Source organism: Megalobrama amblycephala, linkage group LG8 (assembly GCF_018812025.1).
Source record: "Megalobrama amblycephala isolate DHTTF-2021 linkage group LG8, ASM1881202v1, whole genome shotgun sequence".
Classification (NCBI taxonomy): domain Eukaryota; kingdom Metazoa; phylum Chordata; class Actinopteri; order Cypriniformes; family Xenocyprididae; genus Megalobrama; species Megalobrama amblycephala.
In genome coordinates this window covers 6881460-6905110 of record NC_063051.1, presented here as the reverse complement: position 1 = coordinate 6905110, position 23651 = coordinate 6881460, and the positions used below count along the sequence as shown (strand labels likewise).

Genomic DNA, 23651 nt, shown 5'->3' with positions numbered 1-23651 from the left:
TGAAATTAACAAAGAATAATAAATGCTGTAGAAGTGCAGTTCATTATTAGTTCATGTTAACTAATGTAGTTAACTAATGTTAGATAATGAAACCTTATTGTAAAGTGTTACCGCATTTACTAATCTTAGTGTTAATCTCAACATTTACTAAAAATGTTTAGTCAGAAGTTGTATCTGTTAACATTAGTTAATGCGTTGTGAGTGAACATGAACATTTTCATTAACTAACATTAACAAAGGTTAACAAATGCTGGAAAAAATATATTGCTTGTTGTAAGTTTACGTTAGTTAATGCATTAACAAATGAGACCTGTAAAGAGTTACTGATTTAAAAAAAAAAAAAAAAAAAAAAAAAGGAAAGAATACTTCTATTCAGCAAGGAGTCATTAAATTGATCAAAAGTGACAGAACAGACATTTATAATGTTCATTTGTAAATGACATTTATAAAAAAAAATCTATTTCAAATAATTTTTTTTTTTCTTTTTTGAAACCATCAAAAAAAAATATCATGGTTTCCACAAAAAAATATAAATATATGTCAGCATTGATGATAATGTAAATATTATCTTCAATGCTATATAATAAATGTTTCTTGAGCAGCAAATCAGCATATTAGAATGATTTCTGAAGGGTCATGTGACACTGAAGACTGGAGTAATGATGCTGAAAATTCAGCTTTGCATCACAGGAATAAATGACATTTTAAAATATAAATGTAATATTAATATCAGTTATTTTCTGTTAAAACAGTTATTTTAATTGTAGTAATAATACACAGTACAGTATATAGTATAATGCATTGCGTTTTTGGTCAATAAATGCATGTTCATACATCTTAATCTCATTAATAATATGTCATGTCTTATTCTCAGCATTTTCATAAGCAGCCCTTCGCAGCGGACACTCAATGTGCTCACAAGTTCCTCTAGAGACACGGATGTGAAGGGGAGTGAAGCACTAGTTACAGCCCCGCGGCGTACAGTCGGGCAAGTGTGCATCAGAATATCAGCGCGCTCTTGTAAGGAAACCACCCCTTTATCTTCTGTCATGTGGCTGTTGGTCTGTAGGCAAAATGGCAAACCTGCCTGGCATGTATTGAAGGCTGGTACACGTCTAGAAGAACAGGGAAGAGCTGCCAGCTGGGAAATCAATCACGCATGATTATTATGGCCTTATCATAGGCTTCTTTCTTTCTTTCTTTCTTTCTTTCTTTCTTTCTTTCTTTCTTTCTTTCACAGTGGCCCTCGTTGTGTGGGTTTGTTTTTTATTTGTCATATTTATTTATTTATTGAGGCTCACTGTGGTGTGTAGATCTTTCAGTAACGGGGGGTGGTAAGCTATCACAAGCTTTCGGCATCTTTCAGAATAACAAAGGAGGTTCAATCTAAACCCATCATGCTTAAAACACACGCGAACCCGCAAAGCACTGTAATACACATCTACATGTATGTGTGGTTCTGTTCGGTTGCGTTTTGTGTCAGTAATGCGTAATGATGTTGAAAATGAATATAGGTAAATGTTAAATGTCGTTCTTCGGTTAGGTGTTTCTTCTGGTGTTAGGCGCCCAAGCCATTTCAGATCCTTTCCAATAAACAAAGTAGGCATTATAATTTATGACAAAGCAAATAGATCAAGTGTGAGATGCTGTATACATTTTTTTTTAAAATATTATTTATTAAGATTATGCTGTTTTACTGATCAACATATTTTGTATGGCCACAGCTTCTTGTGGTAAACTGACGTGTGTGTAAACTGTACACTAATGTAGTAGCTTCATGTTTGTAGTTTCATGTTTTAAAGCCTGCTGTGCAGATTGAAGGGTCATGTCTCTCAAGTCAGATAGCATGAAGCCTTTTTAGCTTATATGGCAAGTGAGCAATATGAATGTAAAACCGATGAGACATATATGACAGTGGGTATGGACACTAAAACACTAGGTCAGAATATACTCAATGGATGCTTGAAATGGTGGACAATGGGGTTTTCAAATAGATATTTTAAGATTTTTTGAGAAAAAAACCCTTCCCGTTTCAGATCATAAAATCAATGTTTCAGTTTTTACACTTAGTACTATGTTGTTAATGCTGTTAATAGCATTCCCATTCATCTCATTGGCTTATGGGATAGAGATAGAGATCACATGAGCTGTAAATGTGATGAATTATTCTAAGCAACTATCCCAAGCTGTGACATTAAAAAAAAACATAATTCACTGGCAAAATATCGACTCTAATAAAATGAAATATTTGCAATTAATGTTGTTTGCAAAAAAAAAAAAAAAAGTAGTCCGAATACACGGCTACATTTACAGCTGCTTAAAATGCCATGGTATTTCATTTCAAAGAATACCATGGTATTACCATCATAGTAGAAACATAACATTGGACATTACCAAGATTGCATGTCCAAAAACATGAAAACACCATAGTATATTTTGTTCGACTAATATCCCAGTTCACAGAATTTTTGCTTATAAATAGTGCTGTTTAGGCACTTTCAGGGGTGATACTTATAAAACTGTACATGGAGAAGGGGAAAAATATTTTTGGCTGGCTAAATCCATGCTTAAAGCTGTGTTAGAGCCCTAAATCTCTGCTGATTGGTCAAAATGTACATAGTGCGTTTGCACATGCTCGAGACATGAAGCACAAACTCATTCCAAACAAACACCGACTGCTTTCTGCAAGTGATTGTGTTCAAATGCTTATTATGCTACTTTTATGAAATGTTTTACTGTAAATAAGACATTTTCTCCTTTTTTTGTAATAAAACAAGAGAAATCATGTTTAATAAAGATCAAAGGGTTCATGGAATGTTTATTTATTGCTTTAATGTATATTACTTTGGGAAATCATCCAAGATTGTAAATCACCAATTATAAGATCATTATTAGTTAGAGGAAACACAGAGTGAACATTCATGGTTAATAGGTAACACTTTACAATAAGGTTCATTTAACAATAGTTAACCATGAGCAGTACCTTTGTTACTGTATTTGTTCATCTTTGTTAACATTAGTTAATACCAATACAGCTGTTCATTGTTCATGTCACTTTCATAGTTCATTAACTAATGTTAACAAATACAACTCTTGACAGACATGTTTCGTAAGCTCGAAGTGGTTATCATTCATTTGAACCACTTTTCAAAGCATTATTCCTAATTGTAAGCCCTTAATTTGTATTTTTTAGAAATGCTGAAGCAGCACCGCTGCAGCCTGAGGAATAGACTCAGGCTAAAAAACAAGACCTGGTTGTCAGAGGAAAGTTATAAAAATGTGAAAAACTATTAAAAGATCACCAAATTGTCATCATCTGCTCACACTCATGTCATTCCAAAAGTTGCATTTGCTGAAATCCAAAGCGCTCAAATCTCAATATGCGGGTGCAACAAAAGTAGATTTTCAGTGAATAGGCACTTAAGTTCCTTACAGAAAACTGTTGTACAACTTCAGAACACTTATTGCATAGTGATACGAATGACTTTCTCATTCTTTTTTTTTTTTTGGAGCTTGACTGCACCTTGTCATTATATAGAAAAGAGCTGCTTGAACAACTTGAGGAGGGTGAGTAATTGATGACAGATTTCCATTTTTAGATGAATTATCCCATTTTTCTGAAAGGTTAAGGCTGTATGCATTGTTTATTGCTAGAATAACTAGTTTAAACACCCGTTAATCCTGCTTTAGACACAGTAGGCACTGGACATTGGTCTCTCTTCTTCCTAGTCTCTCTCTCTCTCTCTCACAGGTCTAGGTTCCACCATCTGAAAGGGGATGGTTCTCGACGAACGTTGGAACCGCAGTGAACTTCACCCAGAAGTTTGTGGTACGAGGCAAAGTCATCAATGAAGGTACATTTGAGGCCTAGAGGCTCCAGAAGAGAACACATCTCTGTCTCCAGAGCACATTGGCCTTTTATCTGGGGCCCAAAAGGTTTTGGGATGCCCAGCTGGTCCCCCAACACGATCATGTTCACCTGAGGGTAAATACAAGTAATAAATACAGGTTTAACAAAAAAAATAGATGTGATGGAAAACTCCTCAACTAGTTTCAGAATATAGAATATTAATGTGCATTACGTCTGGTAGAATAGGTTAATGATACTTCACATTTAGCTGTTTTTAACATTGATAATAAATATTTCTTGAGCAGCATATTAGAATGATTTCTGAAGGATAATGTGACACTGAAGACTGGAGTAATGATGCTGAAAATTCAGCTTTGTCATTGCTATTTTTCTATGTTTATATATATATATATATATATATATATATATATATATATATATATATATATATAACATAGAAAACAGTTATTTTAAATTGAAATAATATTTCACAATATTGCTGTTTTTACTGTGTTTTTGATCAAATAAAGGCAGCTTTGGTGAGAATAATGGTGTCCTAGATAGACACGACACAACGCACAATAAAAGGCATATTTTCCATGTTAATCAGAGTTTTTATCCTGACCAGCCATAATGACGATATGCGACAGCCCTATTTTAGAAACGGCTGAAATAACATACAAAGTATGACAATGATAATCTCAGGTGCTGTTTGTGCTTTTTTTAAATGTTAAAAGCATCTAATGTGAGTTTGAATATCATTTTGTGTGCCCTTTATAGCCATACTGAAATATTCAATGGATAATTCACCTCAGATCTTGAAAATAAATGAAAGAAAACAATAACCTTCAAACGGTCAATTCAATGTAAACAAACACTTTGACAGTGTATTCCGTCAAAGATTGTTTCAGTCTCTCAGTATGTATTTTTAATCATGTTAAAATGTGTAATATGTATGAATTTTACCCCATTTATGGATTATTTACTTCGTTGTGAGAGCAGTGAGCTTGCAGAGAGACTCCGCCCACACGCTCATCTGATTGGCTGTGGTTTTTGATTGATTTTGTTGTGTCTGGTGTAGAAAAATTGCTTGTCGCTGGAATCTTATCGCATCATGTCGGGATATGACACGGTGTTAGAAACCTCTTTCAAAAACATTACAAAGTCTTACCAAGGCCAAAACAGTAGTGTATATTAGTTTTCCATATAAAGAAAAAGCAAGTGGTCAAAATGTGAATGGACTTTCAATAAGTTCTTGATAATATGCTGTACCATGTCGGGGTAGTAAGCCGCAGCCCTGGGGATTGATTTCTTCTCTTCTTCTTCTTCTTCCTCCTCCATCACTTTAAACAGGATGGGCAAATCGATGATGTCCTCCTCATCCAACCCCAGTTCTTTCTTGAGCACATCCCTGTTCCAGTCAATACAGCTCTGAGTGAAAGATTATATGATTTCATTATTATTTCCCATAGAAAAGACAGATCTGTAACACTGGACTGATCTGCAGCAACGCATCTTAATACCATGTGTAATTTGTGAATGTTGTGCATTTCACTGACCTGCACGTATCGGTTTTCAGCCTGTAGCTTTTTGTCACTCAGGATCTCATTAACAGAAATGGCCTCTGGCATACCTGTAAAGGTACAAGTAAAAATGTTAGCTAGAATATGAACTTTGATGGATAGTGTAACATATCTTATTTGAAATAGAAAATTAGTCAGCATTTACCTGGAAACATTTCCATTTTTCCATGTCCTTTGCTTTGTAAGCTTTTGAAAACTTTGTATCCGGCGTCAGGACTGGCCAGCAGCAACCGGAACTTCTGAACATTTAAAACATCACAGCTCGCATTGTTTTGAGTATTTAAAAACATTGTCTGAGTTCAGAATGGAGTACTGGCATACTGCACAGTACATACTGCCTACTATTTAAAAGAAGGATGTGAGACATTACGCATCATGCAATAGCACACATCTCAGATGTTTCTGCATGATTGAGTCTACAAATAACATCCAGTTTTAAACAAAAAATTTATCTAATTTTGCACAAAATGTCTTGATTCAAATTTTGTCTTGTTGGTCAAATAATAAAATGGTCAAAACAGAGTTACATAATAAGAACAGTGCACTAGCAGTCAAAACTTTGGAACAATTAAGTAACAAATTAATAATTGTTTTTGTCTCATGCTCACCAAATTTGTTGATCAAAATGGTAAAAACAGTAATATTGTGTCACTTTTGATGAATAAAAGTATTAATTTCAATAATATGGGCTTTGATAAATTCTATAAATCTTAGAAGCCCAACATTTTTGAATGGTAGTTTATCACAGTTTCCACAAAAATATTAAGCAGCAAAAAATGCTGAATAAGTATATTGATAACAAATGTTTCTTGAGCATATTAGGATGATTTCTGAAGGATCATGTGACACTGAACACTGGAGTAATGATGCTGAAAATTCAACTTTGCCTCTCAGGAATAAAGTACATCTTAAAATTTCTTACAATAAATATAAACAAAACAATATATTTTGATCAAATGAATGCAGCCATTGGTAAGCATAATAGACTTATTTCAAAAACATAAAACATCTGAATTATTTAGGTAGTGTATGTTGTTAATATGGCATTTTTAACATATCGGTTTACCTTTCGGTCAGGGGCTGGGACAAAGGTCATGAACTCATCCACATGACCCACAACCAGCCAATCAGAGTAGAGCGCTATTGGCTCTTGAACCTTCTGTGCCCACAAGAAATCTTGGACGACTTGGGTCATGTTGCGGCCACCTGTTGCACTTAAAATGAAACGCAAATATTGTCAATGATTGGTAATGGTTTGATTAATCAATCAACAAATATATTATTTGGAAGTCAAGTAAATAATGTCAATGTTCCTTTTCAGTTGTGGTTACTGTTGGAGGGTACAGTTGTGGTGCTTACGTAGGGAACGCCACTCCAATGATAATCCTGCCCAGTGGGTAACTTTTCCCGTTCACTGTGACTGGTGGAGTAACCTCCAGGTTACCAAAGGAGTCCAGACTGCTCACTTCCTCATTCAAAACATGCCGTGTCACATAACCAAAGTCTGGTCCCTGTGACACAATAATTTAGTGATTTCAAACAATTTTGATTTAGTATGTGATCATAATTCGATGCCATCACATCATCAAAAAATGTGAGTAAGTCGGGTTTGGAACGACATAAGGGTGAGCAAATGACAATTTTCAATTTTGACTGAATCTCTTAAGTAGTTCTCAGTCTCACTCACCAGAAGGGACTCGTAGGGAAAATCCTGAAGGCCTCTATCACGAGGAGAATCCAGTACAACAGGAAACCGATGATGGGGAGAGTCAATGTAGCCAAACTCAATCTCATCCTGTGGAGAGAGAGAGAGAGAGAGAGTCAGAAGGAATTACTCATTTCATGTGACAGTCACCTGACATGTTTGACTAGTTAGTCCTATAAAAGGCTTCAGCAGTTTGATAAGGTTATTTTCAAAGTAAGGTTTTAAACATTCTAAAATCTCTTTCTGACTCTTATTCTATCAGATACATGTTTATTATTTAATTGTCATACGTTTACACATACACTGATCCAAATTATTAAGCAAGTGACGTATCAGTAGGATTTCAGTACAATAAACAATCAGATTTTAGTTTTTCAGACAAGGTGTTTGCTTATTTTATTCCTCATATCTTTTTAGGTTACTGGTATCAATCTCAGACAGGTTTAAGTAGTTTGCCAGGTCTCCTTAGGTAAATTGAAACCCTACTTAAAGTGGTTGTTCCACATTATTAAGCAAGTCACAGAAAGATCTTTCTGAAGATGAAAAGCATGAAATGGTGCAATGTCTTGGAAAAGGCATGAAAACAACTAATATTTTGCAAAAACTGAACAGGGATTATTCATTTGTGAGTAATTTAGAGCAAAGAAGATAAAGGCTTATTAAGAAACGTTTCTGTCAAACAAATTGTATTAAAGCCAGTGTTGAGCAGCAAACAGATATTTGAAGCTGCTGGTGTCACTGGAGTCTCAAGAACCTCTTCATGCAGGCTGGCAGTTGTGCATAAAGTTACATTTCAGCCACTTCAAACCAAAACTCGCAAAGAGAAACTTTACAATGGGTGTGGAAATACATTTTCAAACAGTTTTATTGTTGGTGGTGTTTTTTGCAGCATGGGATATTGCGTTGTCCTGAATAAAAACTTTTTTTTTTTTTCAGAAGGTACTATCCTTCTCTTTATACCACTGCAGAAAATGGTCAGTTATAAACTCCACATATCTTGCAGAAGTCATTTTGACGCCCTCAGAGACCCTAAAGGGACCTTCCATGTCACTTCCAATTATTTCAGCCCAAATCATCACCCGCTAGCTCCTTGCTGAGGTCAGACTTGTTGAAACGGGTGGCCACTCGTCAACCATCCACAAATCCATTCATCTGGACCATTTATTTTTGTACGGCATCCGTCAGAGCATAAAACTATTTAAAAATGAGTCTTTGTGTATTTCTAAACCCACTGTAAAGGTTTCTCTTTGTGAGCTTTGATTGGGAGTGGCTGAGATGCAACTTTATGAACAACTGACAACCTGCATTGAGAGGTTTCTGATACTCCAGCAGGCTTCAAATACCTGTTTACTGCTCAACTGTGGCTTTTTATAGCTGCCTTTTTAATACAATTAATTTGTTTGACAGAAACTTTCCTTAATAAGCCTTTATCTGACCAGGCTCTTCTGTGCTCTAAATCTTTTGATAGTTCAATAATCTCTATTTAGTTTTCGCAATATTAGTTGTTTTCTTGCATTTTGCAAGACATTGCATCATTTCTTGCTTCTGAAACATCTTTCTTCATCCTCATTTTGCATGAGAACCATGACTTGCTTAATAATGTGCAAAAACCGCTTTAAGTAGGGTTTCCATTTACCTAAGGAGACCTGGCTAACTACTTGAACCTGTCTGAGATTGATACCAGTTATCTCAAATAAATATGAGTATAAAGTATAAAATTGTTACAATATTTAGTATTTATTAACTATATATATTGTTGTTTCCCCAATGATTTCACTGACCTGCATCCAGCGGTCACCTCGGTTCATGTACTCATGAATTATCTTCAGTTTGTAGCCACTCTTCTCCACCAGGTTCTTAATGCTCTTCAGGAACTTGTAGTTATCAGTTGTGCTGCCAAAAACATCAAATAGTCACCAACGCTCACAAGATGAAAGACTGAGTAGCAATACATTTTCAGAAATTCATATTTCTGTATATATTTCCGGAAAATGGTATTATTTGTTCCGTAAAGGGTTAAAGAATTGCTCCATTCTTACCTGCACACATACACCTCCACAGGTTTGAGGGTGTTAGGGGTCATGATCCAGGGCGAAACGTGAAACATGACTTTATCTGTAAAGATGGGCGTTTCAGGGATATCCTTTTTAAGAAAACAAGCAGAAGAGTATTAAATTAGTATTTAGAAGTTATAAGATATTAACCAACAGTGTAACTTTTATTGCAAGACTGGAAGAGTTATTGCGGAAAGCAGATAGAGCAGAAAAGCAGAAAAGCACCAAGAACAGGACATTTGATGTCCTACAGGTTGCATTAAGGATCAGACGGTGGTCTCTTTCACTAACCTTGCCACTGGGCTCTAGTAAACTAAGGTTGATGGTGATGAGCCCATCAAAGTCTTTATCAGGGAAGCGAAGACCTTCTACATAGAACACCAGTTCGGTTTTTCCTCCCAGATAGGGCACTTCCTGTGTCAGCTTCTTCGTTCCCACCACCATGAGATAATCTTTCAGGAACAACTTCAGGAGTTTGTACTCTGGTACAAGGAAGAGGAGCCATTCAGTAAGGTATTGATGTTCTGCCAGCACTTTATTTACAGTCCTGTCCTAGATGTACATACTATGTACTTATTATAGTAATTTCAATAACTGGGTAATAATTAGGTACTAACCATGAACCTACCCCTAAACCTTACCTTAATCTAGTTACCTTATATTACACAGTACTTTCTTAGGCAAGTACACTGTACGTACACGTACTGTAAAATAAAGTGCAACCGATGTTCTTTTATAATGTATTTGGCTTTTGCTTCATCTATTCATTCAGTTGTACATTATAGTTATATATAGACTGCTGTTACAGTAACATTCTATAAACCAAAAACTAACATTATAACAACGTTAAGGGAATGGTAGATTAACATTAGAATAACATTCTACAAACCATAAACTAATGTTCTGGGAATGTTGTAATAATGTTATGAGTTACATTTTTAGGACTAGATGATAATATCCCTTACTAGATGATAATGTTCTGGCAACCAAAAACTAATGTTCTGGGAACGTTATAACAATGCTACGGTAACGTTAGATTAATGTTACAATACAAACCAAAAACTAACATTATAATAATGTTAGGGGAACGTTAGAATAACGTTCTACAAACTAAAAACTAACGTTCTGGGAATGTTATAATAACGTTATGGGAGCGTTAGATTAACGTTAGAACAACATTATACAAACCAAAAACTAACGTTCTGGGAACATTATAACAACGTTATGGTAACGTTAGATTAATGTTACGATAACGTTCTACAAACCAAAAATTAACGTTATAATAACGTTAGATTAATGTTAGCATAATGTTCTACACGCCAAAAATTCCTTCTGGGAACGTTAAGAAACCTTTCCTGGCTAACCAAAAACAAACCTTAACAGATAACCTTCTGGGAACCAAAAACTAATGTTCTGGAAACGTTATAATAACGTTATGAGAATGTTAGATTAACTTTAGAATAATGTTTTACAAACCAAAAACTAAGTTTAAATCAGTTTAAAAGTGTTTAAATCGGCCCCGATACCGATCTTTGAGATTGACTCGGGACATTAAAACCCTATTTAAAACATTATTGCCTAAATTTGTAGGTATTTGTGTCTACACTCACTCCACACATTGTCTTTTTGTACATTTGTCCGAGGTCTGAAGACTCTCACGCTCTCTGAAGTGGTCTGCGAGATGTACATGCTCAGCTTATAGCCTTCAGGAAGTTGAGATGGCCCGTTGGTACGCAAGATCATCTTGGACATGTCCTGCAAATCTGCCATCAAAAAAAAAAGATACATTTTTAAATAACAGTTCATGGCATTTAAAGAGTAAAGTCCAACGTTAACTAACCTAAATACCTCAAAACACACAGAAAAATACAACTATTGGCTGAAAATGTGCACCTAATTCAAATGTTTATGGATACTGTTTTCTATGGAAATTTTTTTTAGTACTGAATGAACCGAATAGTTTGATTTAAATTGAAAGGTTGAAAGTATTCACTGAACTTGCAATGTGAAAAGGATTAATAATGAATGATTAATAAGTAATAGGAACGAGATTGAGTTCAAGAGAGTAAGACAAGATTTTTACACAGTATTTTTAAGAAATCCTCAATGATGAAATTCATGACAAAAAAAAAAAATAGTCTGCAGGTGCATGGGAAAGTTCTGCTTTCAGAGAATGAATTATATGCAGTAAAAGACAACTCTCCTGTATGATTTCGTATGAGTCTCTTCAGACCTTAGAACTGATTTATGAGCTTCTACAACTTTTGACCACCTAACTGAACTCCTTTCCACAAATTGATCATAGAAATAAACACAGTATAAATAAAAATGAATAACACTGTTTTTGCAAACAATTAGTGCAACCATAATCAAAGTACTCTCTCAATATTCAAAGTGCAAATAGAGACCAAATTATTCTTCAAGCATGATATAGAGCTAAGAGATGGTTATAACTACACAGCCCAGCCTAAGATAGCTTTCATATTGGGAGATGTTTCAGTTTGCATGCATCAGGGAGCTGCTTTTAAATGGTGGGGGATTGAAATCGCAATTGAATGCCCGCTCGCGTTTTACTTTCGCTTTCTATTTCGTGATCGCATATACTCTAAATAGAGAGCGGCGGTGCTGATCGCATTCTACAAAATAAGACATTTTTCTGACACTTGGGCTCTGTTGCGTAACAAATCCTCCACCATGGTCTTGTCAGTCATCTCGTCACGTGATCAGTGAACTTCCTGCTGCACTACGTTCAACTCTACAGCTCGTGTTGGACGAGCTGGATGGAATTGAATCGACCGTTATCCAACTGAATTAAATGGTTTTTATTTCTATAAAACATGGCAATGGCAATATTGCAAGACAGTGTTTCACCTCGATGAGAAATCTCATCACATTTTAGTCTCGCGAGATCTCGTGGCACAAGATCTCGTCACACCCCTAATCAGGAAGAAGCATTTTGCTGCAATGTTTAGAAATGGGTTTGGTACAAAGTCTATTTACACATAACAAATATCTGTGGCACATAACAAATATCCCGTATCTTACACCAGACCTGCCCAGACTCACCCGAGACTTTACTGATCTCATTATTCTCACTGTCCAGTTTCTTCTTGTATGTGGTCTCGGAGTCACAGTTAACCAGCAAAACTGCACCGTAGCCATTAGGACCCCATTTCCAGGATGCCTAAACCCAAATTCCAATACTATTACACATTATTCCAATAAAATCTTGAAAATCTACAATAGAACTATGCTGTTAGAACACACACACACACAAAAAAAAAGATATTTTGAAAGTCAATAAGGTTCAATAATTGGACCCCATTGACTTCCATTTTATTGACAAAAAAGAAAACACAGACATTTTTTAAAAGTATTTTTTTTTTTTCTCCATTTTTCATTTTTGGGTGAACCATCCCTTTAATATGCAATCAAATGTGACTTTATCATGTCTCTAAGGCTTCTAATTCATGTAAATTAATCAACTAATTAATTTTATCAGACTTTTCAGCCCCATCTCCAAGCCAAGAAACAATGAGGCAAAAACAAATCTCCCAAATAATGATGATACAGAACAGATCACACTACCAGCAAACAAAGCTCACCTTGTTTGGATTGTTTTTCTCAACGACGCCATCTCGGTCGGCATCTACGTCCAGAGATATCTCTGCAACAGAACAGAGACAATATGAGACTTGCTCTTTCCTTAACAGTCCCACCAGCATCATGAGGCTGTTTATAGTTGCATGTTTACAGTTACATTATTCATAAACACAGGCATATGCACGGTGAGACGTACCGACAGCTGTTAGATGCAGCACGGCGTCCACAAGAGTCTCCGTTTTGTCCCCATAGTACCTCACAGATAACTGAAACACATCCGATTCTTGTAAACAAGCATGAGCTGGATCCGCATGACAATTATTGTGCAATTATTGCGGTTTTCTTCATAGATTACTTTAGTGATTCATTTCAGTACTGTAATGATTGCGTTTAAAAATGTACTAAATATATCCAGATTTCAAACTGCCAGTGCTAGACAGCGTTGTCAAAGTGACGTGAGATCGTTCCTATGCGTAAACCTCGTTTCCTGCATAGACTAGTGCCAGGGTAAACCACAGCATGTGCATCAGACAAGTTCTTTCCTGTCTGCTGTTGTCAGTTTCTTTCAGTTCTGTTTGTTTTCTAAAGGACTATTATCTACTTTAGGGCAAAGGTTGGTCATACATCGAGAAACTGCCCACACAGAAACCTCCCCATCACATCCTGCTTTTAAATATTTTTGTTAGTTTGATAATGCTTTCAGATACTATAGCGTAGTACTTTTGGCTCGGTTTCAAACATTTTATCATGTTTGAATCCATTCTGCAGAATTTTCCTCAAAATCAGCGCAGAGAAGGCGGATAAATTCCACAGATTCTTTCTGTGTATGCTGTACTTTGCTTTTCATGTAAATAGCTTTTAGAGGTGATTAGATAGGTACCTTGCTGTCAAATGCAGTCTCACTGACTGTGTCCATGGTGATGATGAGGATAGAGTTTGGGGTGAGGGGCTGCGGAAGGGTGTTTTTGTCCTTGGTCGGGGGAGTGACCTTGTAATGCACGTTTGGGGTACATTTTATTGAGAAGAACTTGGCCTGTGGTGGGGCACACCTGTTGAGAGGATAGAGAAATACATAGACACATTATGAATTTATCTACTTCATTGTAGGATACAAAGGTCATTTCTTTGTTTTAAAGGTGCAGTAGGCGATTTCTGAGAATCGTTGATGAACACTGTTGATATTTGAAATCAAGCCAAACAAACACACCCTTCCTTTCATTGCTCCGCCCCCAAAATGCATGGTGGATGTCTCTTTATCATAGCTGAAGCGAAGCAAAATAAAGCTTTGTGAAAAATAAAGTGAAGATGAAGAACAAAATAAATCAACATACAGTACACGAGTATATACAAGCAAGTTCGTTGTTAGTTCAATGTTACTCACATATCGAGCAGAAAAAACGCAACCTCATTTTTAGGTCTCTCCAGCGCTGGAAAGCTTTTCTAATATTAATGTGGGTCCTAAAGCTCTTTCCTGATCATAACCCTTCTCTTTTCTCTTTTGCAATGTCTCTCCGCCATCTCTCTTTCTACAGTCTTTCTTCAAATCTCGCTCTTGCTCAGTCTCTCTCATTTCCCCCATCATGACATGCCCGCTACTGCTGATTGGCTACAAGTGTGCTGTGGTGCTCGTGTTCCTCAGAAATCACTTACTGTACCTTTAAGGATAAAAAAGGGGGATTGTATTGTATTGCATTTGAAGCCTAATTATTGCACCATTTTAAGCCTAATTAATTTTAATATACACAATAGAGTGGTGCTGGGATTCAATTTTTTTGTAGGCCAAAACCCGAAAACGAGTTCGCATTTTGTATTTCTTTAGAAACAAATCAGCATATTAGAATGATTTCTGAATGATCATGTGACACTGAAGACTGGAGTAATGATGCTGAAAATTCAGCTTTGCATCACAGGAATAAATAATATTTTAAAATATATTAAAATAGAAAACAGTTATTTTAAATTGTAATAATATTTCACAATATTACATTTTACTGTATTTTTGATTAAATAATTGTCAGCTTGGTGAGCATAAGAGCATCTTTCAAAAACACTGAAAGAAATCTTACTGACCCTAAACTTAGTAGTAAATGTTTGCGATATAATTTTCAGAAAGGCAACAAACATTTTGTTTGGCTTTGTACTCAATGTTGTGAAACTACAATGTGGTTTTTAGAAAATTTCATGTAGAAATTTCTACGTAAAAAGAAAATCTTCTTGAGAAATTCACTTCTTGAAAAGTATGATATCATTATGACAGTTTATTTTATTTACTGGAAAATCCGATGGTAAAAACGATTGACTCATAACCTATGGACATCACTTTAAACTATTTAGTAATATGCTATTTCAAGTAAAATCTAAAAGAGAGAACAAAAGTAAATTTCAGTTAAACCCTGAGAAAAGATCCTGTGAAAAAAAATTGACACTTTGGTTAGACAGTGTGAATGGATGTTTGACATGACAGAAGTATGAAATGCTTTACTCCATCTAAACAGTTTTACACACCATTAAAGGGTTAGTTCACCCAAAAATTAAAATAATGTCATTAATTACTCACTCCCATGTTGTTCCACACCCGTAAGACCTTCGTTCATCTTCAGAACAGAAATTAAGATATTTTTGATGAAATTCAATGGCTTAGAGAGGCCTCTATTGCCAGCAATGTCACCGAACCTCTCAAGATCCATAAAGATACTAAAAACATATTTGAAACAGTTCATGTGACTGCAGTGGTTCTACCTTAAGCGACGAGAATACTTTTTATGCGGCAAAATAAATTCTCAACAATATCTAGTGATGGCAGATTGCTTCGAAGCTTTACGAATCTTTCGTAAAGAAAAGTTCATGTGAGTACTGTGGTTCAAGCTTAATTATTAGTATTAAGTATAATTAGAAAGCGACGAGAATACTTTTTGTGCGGCAAAAAACAAAATAACGACAATACGTAATGGCCAATTTCAAAACACTGCATTGTGAAGTTTCAAAGTTTTTGTTTCGAATCAGAGGTTCGGAGTGCCAAAGTCATGTGATTTCAGCAGTTTGATACACACTCTGAACCTCTGATTCGAAACAAAAACTTTGAAACTTCACAATGCAGTGTTTTGAAATTGGCCATCATTACGTATTGTCGTTATTTTTTTTAAATTAATTTGTGTTTATTAAGCTTGAATCACTGTACTCACATGAACTGTTTTGCATATGTTTTTAGTAGCTTTATAGATCTTGAGAGGTTCGGTGACATTGCTGTCAATAGAGGCCTCACCAAGCCAATGGATTTCATCAAAAATATCTTAATTTGTGCTCCGAAGATGAACGACGGTCTTATGGGTGTAGAATGACATGAGGGTGAGTAATTAATGACATAATTTTCATTTTTGGGTGAACTATTCCTTTAATTCATGTAGAATTATCATACATGCTGTTACTATGACCTCATATCTCATATTTATACTAGGCATTGTGACATGACACAAACCCAAATGTCATAATTACTGCATTAGATAATGGATTATGAATACATTCAGGATTCAACTAAGACAACAGACATTAGTGTTGATGATTTTGTTAGGAGAGTGTCGCTTTCAGTATGGACTAATAAAAAAAAAATTTGATAAAGTCTTCCAAAAACCTAAAGAAAAGAGCTATTAGTAGGTTTGGAGAAGCTATCAAAGACAACAGCCGACAGTGGCGGTTATAAACAGAAGCATTGAGACAGAGTTCAGTGATGAATTTAAATAATGTCGCAGCACAAGAAGTGCATTCATCCGCCTTTGGAACAGAAAGGAGAAATTCCTCAATCAACAATCCCACCTAAATTCTCCCAGCAAATATTCATCTACACACAAGAACAAACAGTCTAACTAATCTTCATAAAATGATGACAAACAGACCAATATCTGCAAATATTACAACAGGCAGATTCAATTCTTTTGAAAACAATAGGCCAACTTAACTGTAAAATATGTTAGCAAAATGTTATTATATTTGTGTCTTCTCTCTGCTATATTTCAGCTGTTGGTCTAATCCATCAGACGGACATTTTTTGGGACGTCGTGTTTGGATCGACTGTTCTTATGTGTGGGATCACAGAGTCTGTAATCACGTGCTTGTGAAAATAATAATAGTAATTTTGAAATGAATCCTTTTATTTTCTATTCAAATTCCTTAAATATGTTCCTTTGATCTAAATAAAACTCAGAAGTCAGACAGTAGTAAGCTTTAACCCTTTGCTTGATTTTCTCATATTATACAGTAGCATGTTTCTAAGTCAGTTTGACCCTTATTAAAAACATTGCTTAAAAAAATACATAAAAGAAATCAAAATAAACTAGCAGGAATGCACTTCTATAGCATGAGAACATACATATTTATTTATGTCTTGTATCATAATGTTCGGGACTTACAGCCTCAGTCACCATTCACTCATACTGTAGGAAACAAAATGCACTAGAAGTCAATGGAGACTGCGGCTGTCTGTCAGACACTAACATTCTGCCTAACATATCCATTTGTGCTCCACGGAATAAAAGAAAGTCATAGGGGTTTTGAAACAACATGAATGTGAGTAAATAATGAAAGGATTTTGGGGTGAACTGTCCCTTTAAATATGCCCTTCGAGCTATTAAAATAGACTGCTGTGTCTAATTCCCTTGAGCTCAGTCGCGCTCTTTATGAACGCGTCATGTGTTACTGTCCCCAAATAAAACGTTATAATTATGAGTCTATTCGCATAATGCATGAAAATTAAACTCTCCCACCTGTTTAAATTCACCGTCAACTCCGTTCCGACCACGTATGTCGTCTTGGTCGGTTTCTCAGTGTCAATTGTAAGTGATCGGCGCGACACCATGATTGTTGAAGATGCGTCTTTCTTTCAAAGTGACTACAATAATTTACCTTTAACCTTTTATATACTTGAGATGTCACCGCGCCAGAGAGCCTATTGGCTGAACAAAAGCAGGTGGATGTCAAGGAAACTGGAAAGACTTCAACCTACTGGATACGCCCACAACTCAGTGTGCAGCAGCAGCAGCAGCAGCAGCAGCAGCACAGGCGACTCACCGCTAGAGGGCGCTGTTAACACCAGCGCAAATGAACTGAATTGACTTTGCACCGTCTTGCCTCAGGATACCAAACCCTTTTTTAATATGCAAGCAAACACTTTGATTAAACCCATTAAAAGCAATTTTAATATCGCTTTCTTTTATAGCGAACCGTGTGGAGGCTGCACGAAGTGCCTTCAGACAAGCCATTATTTTTCACCCAAAATATAGGTCCTATTTGTTAGTGGGTAAACTTCATTTTATTACATTTAGAGATATAAATTATATGCTGTGGAGGAATTGTCTACATTGGTCTGTTGCATAAGGAACATTGCCCATTTAATGTTCCTAAACGTGTTCCTAATAAATACCTAATCTTAATAGGATTTTTTTTTTTTTTTTTTTTTTTTTTTTTTTTTAATGTTATTAATGAGCTCAACTGAACGCAAGCAAAGAATAGTTAATCAGAAGTTTTTAAACAGAGACAAAATTGCTGATTACTTTTATTTTCTCATGTGGACATAACCTCTTTTGCTAGTAGGCAACTATCACGCCTATTAAAGTAGCCTATTTTTATTTAAATCTTTAATACAAAAAATGCATTTAATGTTTAGAGTTCATACCATAATTTTTATATTTTGCATTTGAATGCATGTATAATAAAATGCACACACACACACACTCTACAATATAGGCTTGGCTACTACTGTTCCTCAATTCATGCACAGTTCTGCAATTGTTTAAGAACACAATGGAGGAAAACAATAGATTATAATATTATTATATTATACCTACCTGTCTAGGATCACTTTAAGTTCCGTACCAACGACATACACAGTTTGTGTGGGTGAACTGATGTCCAGTCGACAGGTTCGCTGATTCATGTTTGTCACATCTGACATCTTCTTTCTCTTTCGCAGACTCCGAGGTGAAAGGACTGAGTGTGTTTGTTCCTGCATCACATCCATTGTTACAGACTAACACGTCCACAGGTCTCAAATAACCTGAATCCCCTGTGAAATAAGGGCGTATGATGTAACACAAGAGAGAAGACATGTACTCACCTGTCTAAAAACTTGCTCAAAGCTATTTTAAAGCATTTTCCTAGAAAGACAAGACAGCCTACAAGACAGAACAAAGTTAATGATTAACAAGACCTAAAGAATTCGGTAAAAATTTAGAAATTCTTTATTACTCCTAGAGATTTTAGCTGAATGAGTCTTTAAGATTTAAATGCTGTGATGCTTATTCTCCAGCCAACATCAAACAGTATTATGCATGTTAAATGCTTGGTGTCTGTGTAATATTATGATATTCAAAGATATATGCACCTCTCTCTGAAAATCTGTGACTTTTTGCAAGTATAAGCAGTATTAGATTCGGTTTTAGTTATACCACGGCCTGTACTTTTTTTATTAACTTTCTTTTCTTTTTGTAGAACATAATTATCCTTTTTGTCTTTCAAATTTAAGTTATTTAAATTATTTAACAACAAATGCAAATGACTTACCACAAACAGCAATATTTAGATCATGTATTAATCATTCAGGTGTTCGTCGCAGGCTGTTAATGATTTCTTTGTTTTTTTATTGGATGATTATTAGGTTTTATTGGACCTCATATGTCTCATGCCTTTACCAAGATACCATTACAAGGCATCATATTTTGATTTGAATCTTTATTTCTTTATTATTTATAATAATAGACTCTTAAGCCTATTTAACTCTTTTTAACTCTTAACCCTTTTTCATTTTTATTTGTTTGGCTGGGCAGTGTATGAATTTGTTATACATTAACTTATATTATAGATTATTTATTTAGTTTGTTCTGATCTCAGAAAAGTTAATGCAATGATTGCCAGTGTCGCTGTGGTAAGCTTTGTGTGCTTGAGCTCTTAATTTATATTTTAAATGTTCATTATTATGGTTTAGTATTTCTCCCCCAACTAATCGAATAATAGTAGACGACTAGGAAAATCATTAGTCAGGGGCAGCCCTGTTAATGAGTTTATTTAGAATAGCAGATTTAAGAGGCTATGCTGTGATATAATTCTGCTGTGGTATGATTCACCCTGATTAGATTACTTGACCATGCCACCAAGTTTCGCAAATGACAAGAAAATTCGGAATAGTAGCATGCACCTACATGTCAGACACACTCATTGTCAGAGACACCTGTAAGTGTGGTGGGAGAGGAAGAAGATCCTGGGGTGTGGTGCTTGTTGACTTTGGTAGGAAGCCAATGCATACCATTAATTTCTTCAGCCAGATTTCTTAGAGTAGTGACAACTTGGCAAAGGGGTGATTGTGACAGTGATCATCGATCATCTTGTAGCTGTTGTTGGCATTTAAAGCTGTCAAAGTTTGATTAGAAATACTAGAGAAGGTTGGAAATGAGCATTCGAGTCCCAAAGATGTTTGGATGAAACCCATCTGCTTTGAAAAGGGTTCTTCGCTCCCATAACAAGTTGAAGTGAAGTGCACACATCAAGCAGCACATGTGGAGGCTATAGCCAAATCCTAACAGCCTACTAAATTAGCAGCATCCCCATCCGATTGTGGGAATGGGGCCTGATATATGCACTTTGACTAATGTGGAGTTGAAACAGTCCAGAAGGTGAAGGAAAACCTGTTTTAGAATTTCAGATTGCTGTTTAGGGATGTCATTTGAGCCTGTATGGACAATGATTTTATTAGTTTTTATCAGGGGATATTTTCCATGATGTCAGATACAATACCCCTGGGAAAACAGTTTTAATCCTTTTGTTTCTGACATCCCAGATTATTGAGTCTCCAACAAATAGGGTGGTGGTGTCAGAGGATTTTAGTGCATGGTTTCTGTGGGGAGTAGATATTTGATGCTGTGGATACTGCGGTGTGAGTGTAAGCCTCTGTTGTGACGGGACTGCAAAGTTTTTGCAACATTTTGCAGTTTCCTCAGGTAGCTCAGCACGGTTCTTGTGATGGTATTTTGTGGATTCAGGCATTACAAAGATTCATACCTGTTTTTAAGAATAAGAGGTGGTTGATGAGGTGGAGAGCGCTGTCTGGGGGCATTTTAATTGCCATTTTCTTTTCCAGTGTGACAGTCCAGGGTTGTTGTTTTCCAGGGGTGGATGATAGAATCATTTTAGGTTTAGCACCTAGCTTGTCCTATATAGCTGAGACCTCCAGGTTAGTGCCTAAGCCATTCTGAGAAATTGAGGCATCTGAGTCAGCCACCTGAGTGAACGGGACCACCAATGAGTCCAGAATCAGTTCAATGTGTAAATCCTCCCTTCAAGTTCAACACCATTTGTAAGAGCCTTTGGCAGTCGAGACAGTCAGACGTAACAATAATTCCTTGACATTTGGCTTGACGTGATAGTCCATTGCTTGCCATGTTAGAGTAATCCAAACTCTCAAAAAGTATCTCAAAAGTAACTCAATTGAAAAGTATCTGAAATAATAGTTTCCAAGTTAAAATGTAAGTTTAAAATAAATGTATTAAGTTCAACTAGGGAGAGAGTGTTTGGGAAACCTCAGATAGAGATAAAGCAAGAACAACTAAAGTGTGAAATATGATTTAATGTAAAACAAAAAGGACAAAGACTGCATTGTTCAATGTTAAGTAGAAATATATTGCAATATGGATTTAACAGATAATACATTGATTGTCACAAACAACTGATATTATGTAAAATGTGGTACCAGTATAAATGCCACTCCAGAAGAAGAAATGAAAAGCTTTCCTTGTTTCTCTTTGGATCAAGAATTGGATCATTATGGGAAGTTACACAAAGACATCCATGTGTGGTGATCACTATAGTGTTTATGTCTGTTGATCCTGTTGAATGAAATGTGTTCTGTAGCGGCTCTTTATTTACCATCAGCTGATCCAAAGAAGGTCAGACTAATATTTAAAACCTATAAGTAAAACAGAGACAGTCAAATGTGTGCAACATTAATGCATTATCCACTTAGTAACAACTAAAATAAACTATTTGCACTATTGAGAGATAAAACTTAGTCATGGTCAGGCACGTGCAGCAGGGGGCTTGAGCAATATTCAATATTTTGAGCCTTGAAATATTTTATAATATTTTTAAAAGCCGGCATGTAGATTTAATTAAAAATCCACATTTTACATATTTTAAAATATTATATAATTCACAGATGCATGTTTGTCATTTATATATTACACCAACCAATTGTGATATTACAACAACCAACAAGCTCAAATTTCAATTGGAGTGGAGCAGTAATTTATTCATAAATCAGTTTCTGTCTGTCTGTTTTCATGTTTGTGTTAGGTCAAAAATACGTGAAATAGTGCTGTGAAATGGCCTTTTTTTTACATGACCACTTTTGATAATTATGCAACAATAGTAAATATAATAATTTAATAATAATAATAAAAAACATGTAGATGCACTTTTTTTTTTTTTTTTTTCATTTGAGCCTGTCTCTAGTTATGGTCTTCATTTCGAAACTCTGCTTAATGGCAATCAATAGCAACTAATTAACATGAACATCTTTTGTTCATCATTACTCACAGAAGCATTTTCAGTTTAGAATATGGATCATCCTTCAGAGCAGATAGAAGATTCACTCCTGATGCTCCTAGATCATTTCCAGTCAGATCCAGTTCTCTGAGGTATGAGGGGTTTGATAACAGAGCTGAAGCCAGAGCAGCACTACCTTCATCTGTAACACCACAATTAATCAACCTGTAGAGAACAATGACACTTATCACTCTCTCAGTTTAGGATCTACAGCTCAGATATCATAAGCAGGAACTTCTCAATTCACAAAATCTCAATTCACGGCATGATTATCAGGTCAACCTGCTTCTACATGGTGCTTACTGTAAATAAGTTCATTTCAATATCATTAAAATGGTAAGAATCGTTTTTTTTGTTTTTTGTTTTTTTGAGAGTGCCCTAAAATCCTCAACACATGCATTCTGAAAGCAGTTGTCACATCATCCCATCATCTTAAAAAATGTGTCACAAAAAAATGTGTCACAAGACTTCTAATGAAGAATCTAATGAAGATTAAAACAACATCCTGTTCAGTTATCAGAGAAGATATTTTTTTTTAGTTTTTGTTCTGACTTCATTCATTATTTGCCATAGGATTTACTTTTATACAATCTTACCTCAGTGTTTCCAGTTTACAGTGAGGATCCTTCAGTCCATCAGAGAGCATATCCACTCCTATGTCTGTTAGATTATTTCCAGTCAGATCCAGTTCTCTCAGGTGTGAGGGGTTTGATCTCAGAGCTGAAGCCAGAGCAATGCAACCTTCATTTGTGACACCACAATCAATCAACCTGTATGGGAACAATGGCACTATTCACTCACTCAGTGAGCTCCCTTGCTCTTCCAAACCTTATAATGGGAGTGATTGGAGGATGAGATTTTGAAGCCCAAAAAACTGCATCCATTGATCATAAAACATACTCCACATGTATGTATGTGTGTGTGTGTGTGTGTGTGTGTGTTAGCAGCACATTAGTTTAGAACGGCGATTAACTTACTTGTACAAAAATCTGTTTAAAACATGCATTCACCCTATCAATATTGAGCATCCAGATGGTATAATCAAATATATGTGGAGCACTCTCTGAGTATTTTAACTGTTGGAAACAGAGCGTAAAAGCAGACTTCAAAGATTTCTTATCCTGCTGCACCCTCTATAGGCCATGATCAGTGACTAGTCGACGACAAACTTAAAGCTTCATGGCAGAGCATTAAAGCCAACTAAGATTTTGAAATAAGATTTTGGTCATATTGCCTACCCCTATTGTTCAGATGATACACAGCTCTATTTT

The 23651-nt window shown here is 35.6% G+C and overlaps 2 protein-coding genes across 11 annotated transcripts in view; one reads left to right on the top strand and one right to left on the bottom strand.

The window, feature by feature from the left end:
* Window positions 1–2819, top strand: part of rap1gapb (RAP1 GTPase activating protein b) — a 94360-nt gene extending 91541 nt beyond the window's left edge. For all 9 annotated transcript variants that reach the window (XR_007186085.1, XM_048198969.1, XM_048198968.1 and 6 more), the window contains one exon: window positions 875–2819. The gene's annotated coding sequence lies outside the window, so the exon portion shown is untranslated. The remainder of the gene's footprint in view (window positions 1–874) is intronic.
* On the bottom strand, window positions 2788–18820 carry padi2 (peptidyl arginine deiminase, type II). 2 transcript variants are annotated; one of them, XM_048198971.1, is made up of 16 exons: window positions 18633–18820; window positions 13676–13844; window positions 12992–13061; window positions 12798–12859; window positions 12259–12376; window positions 10803–10955; window positions 9484–9674; window positions 9178–9281; window positions 8920–9031; window positions 7121–7228; window positions 6793–6944; window positions 6500–6647; window positions 5579–5672; window positions 5410–5483; window positions 5123–5281; window positions 2788–3979 (listed from the first exon to the last, which is right to left on the bottom strand). In XM_048198971.1, the coding sequence occupies exons 1-16, from the start codon at window positions 18803–18805 to the stop codon at window positions 3746–3748; spliced, it is 2121 nt and encodes a 706-aa protein (XP_048054928.1). In that variant the 5' UTR covers window positions 18806–18820; the 3' UTR covers window positions 2788–3745. The 2 variants fall into 2 exon arrangements, with proteins under 2 accessions (XP_048054928.1, XP_048054929.1); XM_048198972.1 differs by lacking the exon at window positions 18633–18820 and adding an exon at window positions 17553–17793.
* Between the last annotated feature and the right edge of the window lie 4831 nt (window positions 18821–23651).

What these genes read in the sequence shown, in the direction of transcription:
- padi2 (XM_048198971.1), bottom strand. Translation starts at nt 18,805, where the DNA reads ATGGATGTGATGCAGGAACAAACACACTCAGTCCTTTCACCTCGGAGT. An exon ending in CTTAAAGTGATCCTAGACAG is followed by an intron (nt 13,845 to 18,632) that starts GTAGGTATAATA and finishes TCCTCTCAACAG; the next exon opens with GTGTGCCCCACCACAGGCCA. An exon ending in TGAGATCAGTAAAGTCTCGG is followed by an intron (nt 10,956 to 12,258) that starts GTGAGTCTGGGC and finishes TTTTGATGGCAG; the next exon opens with ATTTGCAGGACATGTCCAAG.